The sequence below is a fragment of the Diaphorina citri genome, unplaced genomic scaffold, assembly GCF_000475195.1.
Source record: "Diaphorina citri unplaced genomic scaffold, Diaci psyllid genome assembly version 1.1 scaffold23505, whole genome shotgun sequence".
Taxonomy (NCBI): Eukaryota; Metazoa; Arthropoda; class Insecta; order Hemiptera; family Psyllidae; genus Diaphorina; species Diaphorina citri.
This window is the reverse complement of record NW_007400848.1, coordinates 8,496-10,689: the sequence shown is the minus strand read 5'-3', so window position 1 is coordinate 10,689 and position 2,194 is coordinate 8,496. Positions and strand designations below refer to the sequence as shown.

Below are 2,194 nucleotides of genomic sequence, written 5' to 3'. Positions count from 1 at the left end.
TTTCTCAAATTCTTTCTGGATACCAGTGGGTACCGATGGGGTCACTAACAGGGAATCTCATAGAATACATGATGGGGTTAAGGCATATGTTATGAGCTTCCCTATTAATGATCTACATGCTATCTTCGGTGCATTGACCATTCCCCGCATTAAAGTAAATTCACTGAACTTTGTGCTTGGTACTTCTTGGACTTTGACATGTCCTTCACATAAGGTTTAATAACGTTCAGATTGTTTCTAGTATGACCAGCTAGTGTATCAATGCCTGCATGAGCACCATTAAACAATACATGATTTGAACGGTCAATCATTGATCCCACTGCATTCAATTTTGATACCAGAGGGGACAAAATGCTGGCTCCAGCAGATTCATCTGCCTTTTTCTGAATGTCCTTCTGAAAGTTTTGATAACCTTCACTTGCTTGTTTGAATAATCCCAAGTTGATGTCGTTACAAGTAGCAATAACGTTGTTGCCTCTCTTGAGAAGTTTTCTACCATAGTTCAAGGGAGAAAGCCAACTCAGATAATCTAAACCGTATCCTACCCCTTGACCAGTTTCCCCAGCATCTCTATTAGATACCTCTGTTACGCTTTTGGTAGTTACTCCTACCCCTGGAGTAGTTAGACCCCAACCTGAACCTAATCCCCAGGAACTGCCAGAAGAAGCACCTACCCCTGGATTTTTTACCTCTGTTACGCCTTTAGTAGTTACACCTACCCCTGGTGTAGTTACACCTACCCCTGGAGTAGTTACTCCTACCCCTGGAGTAGTTAGACCCCAACCTGAACCTAATCCCCAGGAACTACCAGAAGAAGCACCTACCCCTGGATTTTTTACCTCTGTTACGCCTTTAGTAGTTACACCTACCCCTGGTGTAGTTACTCCTACCCCTGGAGTAGTTACTCCTACCCCTGGATTTTTTACCTCTGTTACGCCTTTAGTAGTTACACCTACCCCTGGTGTAGTTACTCCTACCCCTGGAGTAGTTACTCCTACCCCTGGATTTTTTACCTCTGTTACGCCTTTAGTAGTTACACCTACCCCTGGTGTAGTTACTCCTACCCCTGGAGTAGTTACTCCTACCCCTGGATTTTTTACCTCTGTTACGCCTTTAGTAGTTACACCTACCCCTGGTGTAGTTACTCCTACCCCTGGAGTAGTTACTCCTACCCCTGGATTTTTTACCTCTGTTACGCCTTTAATAGTAGTTACACCTACCCCTGGAGTAGTTACTCCTAAACCCAATCCCCAGGAACTCCCAGTAGAAGCACCTGAAGCGCCTACCTCTGGCTTTGTTGCCACTCCTACACCTTTATTAGTTGCCTTTCCTACTCCTGAATTAGTTACACCGACACCTGGAGTAGTTACGCCTGCAGTAGGAGTGCTTCCCCCTGCACCCCAACCTGAACCTAATCCCCAGGAACCTAAACCTAGATCCCATCCTCCTAGATTCCATCCACCTCCACTTGACGTATCGTCGGCATTACTGGTAGTGGTAGTCGTACTTAGATGAGAATTACTGTTCTTGTCGTGGTGCTTGCCACTTTTCCCGGATTGGCCTCCATTTTGTCCATGATCTTTTGTTATTTCAGCATGTTCTGAGGAACTTGATTCATCTTCAATATCTTCTGTATTTATTTGTACAAATTGTAAGGAACCATCTGGACCTCGCAGTTTCACTTCAGGACATTCCTCATGAAGACAGTGTATCTTCACCCATTTTTCAATGTCTTCAATACTATCGAATATCAACTCCTTGTTCTTTCCTTCAGCACTACCCAACGCCTTGCTCGTGCAGTGTACAACCTGGAACATCCGTATAGAGAAATTTTAATACTCAATGGACAGCGCGAGCGGGTCAGGTGACTTTCAAATGTATGTGTGCGACAGTTATAACGCAACGTGTACATTCAACCTGTCAGATTTAAAATTGGAAACACCTGCAAACAATACGCTCTCTGCAATTGGAGCTACATTATGTCAACGTAGCCAGTGGTTTCAAATAAACTGTGTAAAAATTCAGACCATCAAACTGATCAAACCAGCTCTAATTCTTTCAGTTTTAAAAGTTGCTCAGAGAATTGCTAGAGTTGACCTGACACCGAACCACGACGAATCAATGAAGTTTTCTACCAGATGAAAAGATGTGTGTAAATAAAAATAGGGTATTGTGCTGTGGACAAATAAAGGGC

General features: G+C 43.6%; 1 protein-coding gene across 4 annotated transcripts; it reads right to left on the bottom strand.

Annotated features, from left to right (window-relative positions):
• Nucleotides 1-16: 16 nt before the first annotated feature.
• LOC103523450 (uncharacterized PPE family protein PPE54) lies at nucleotides 17-1,819 on the bottom strand. 4 transcript variants are annotated; one of them, XM_026832983.1, is made up of 3 exons: nucleotides 1,173-1,819; nucleotides 802-890; nucleotides 17-651 (listed from the first exon to the last, which is right to left on the bottom strand). In XM_026832983.1, exons 1-3 carry the CDS (start codon nucleotides 1,815-1,817, stop codon nucleotides 150-152), a joined length of 1,236 nt encoding a protein of 411 aa, XP_026688784.1. In that variant the 5' UTR covers nucleotides 1,818-1,819; the 3' UTR covers nucleotides 17-149. The 4 variants fall into 4 exon arrangements, with proteins under 4 accessions (XP_026688784.1, XP_026688781.1, XP_026688782.1 ...); XM_026832980.1 differs by adding an exon at nucleotides 927-1,100 and having other exon boundaries at nucleotides 17-839; nucleotides 1,188-1,819; XM_026832981.1 differs by adding an exon at nucleotides 927-1,013 and having other exon boundaries at nucleotides 17-839; nucleotides 1,188-1,819.
• Nucleotides 1,820-2,194: the final 375 nt, after the last annotated feature.

Coding starts and splice junctions, on each gene's coding strand:
- LOC103523450 (XM_026832980.1), bottom strand. CDS start 1,817: ATGTTCCAGGTTGTACACTGCACGAGCAAGGCGTTGGGTAGTGCTGAA. Junction 1,101..1,187: donor CTATTAAAGGCGTAACAGAG/GTAAAAAATCCA, acceptor GGCGTAACAGAG/GTAAAAAATCCAGGGGTAGG. Junction 840..926: donor CTACTAAAGGCGTAACAGAG/GTAAAAAATCCA, acceptor GGCGTAACAGAG/GTAAAAAATCCAGGGGTAGG.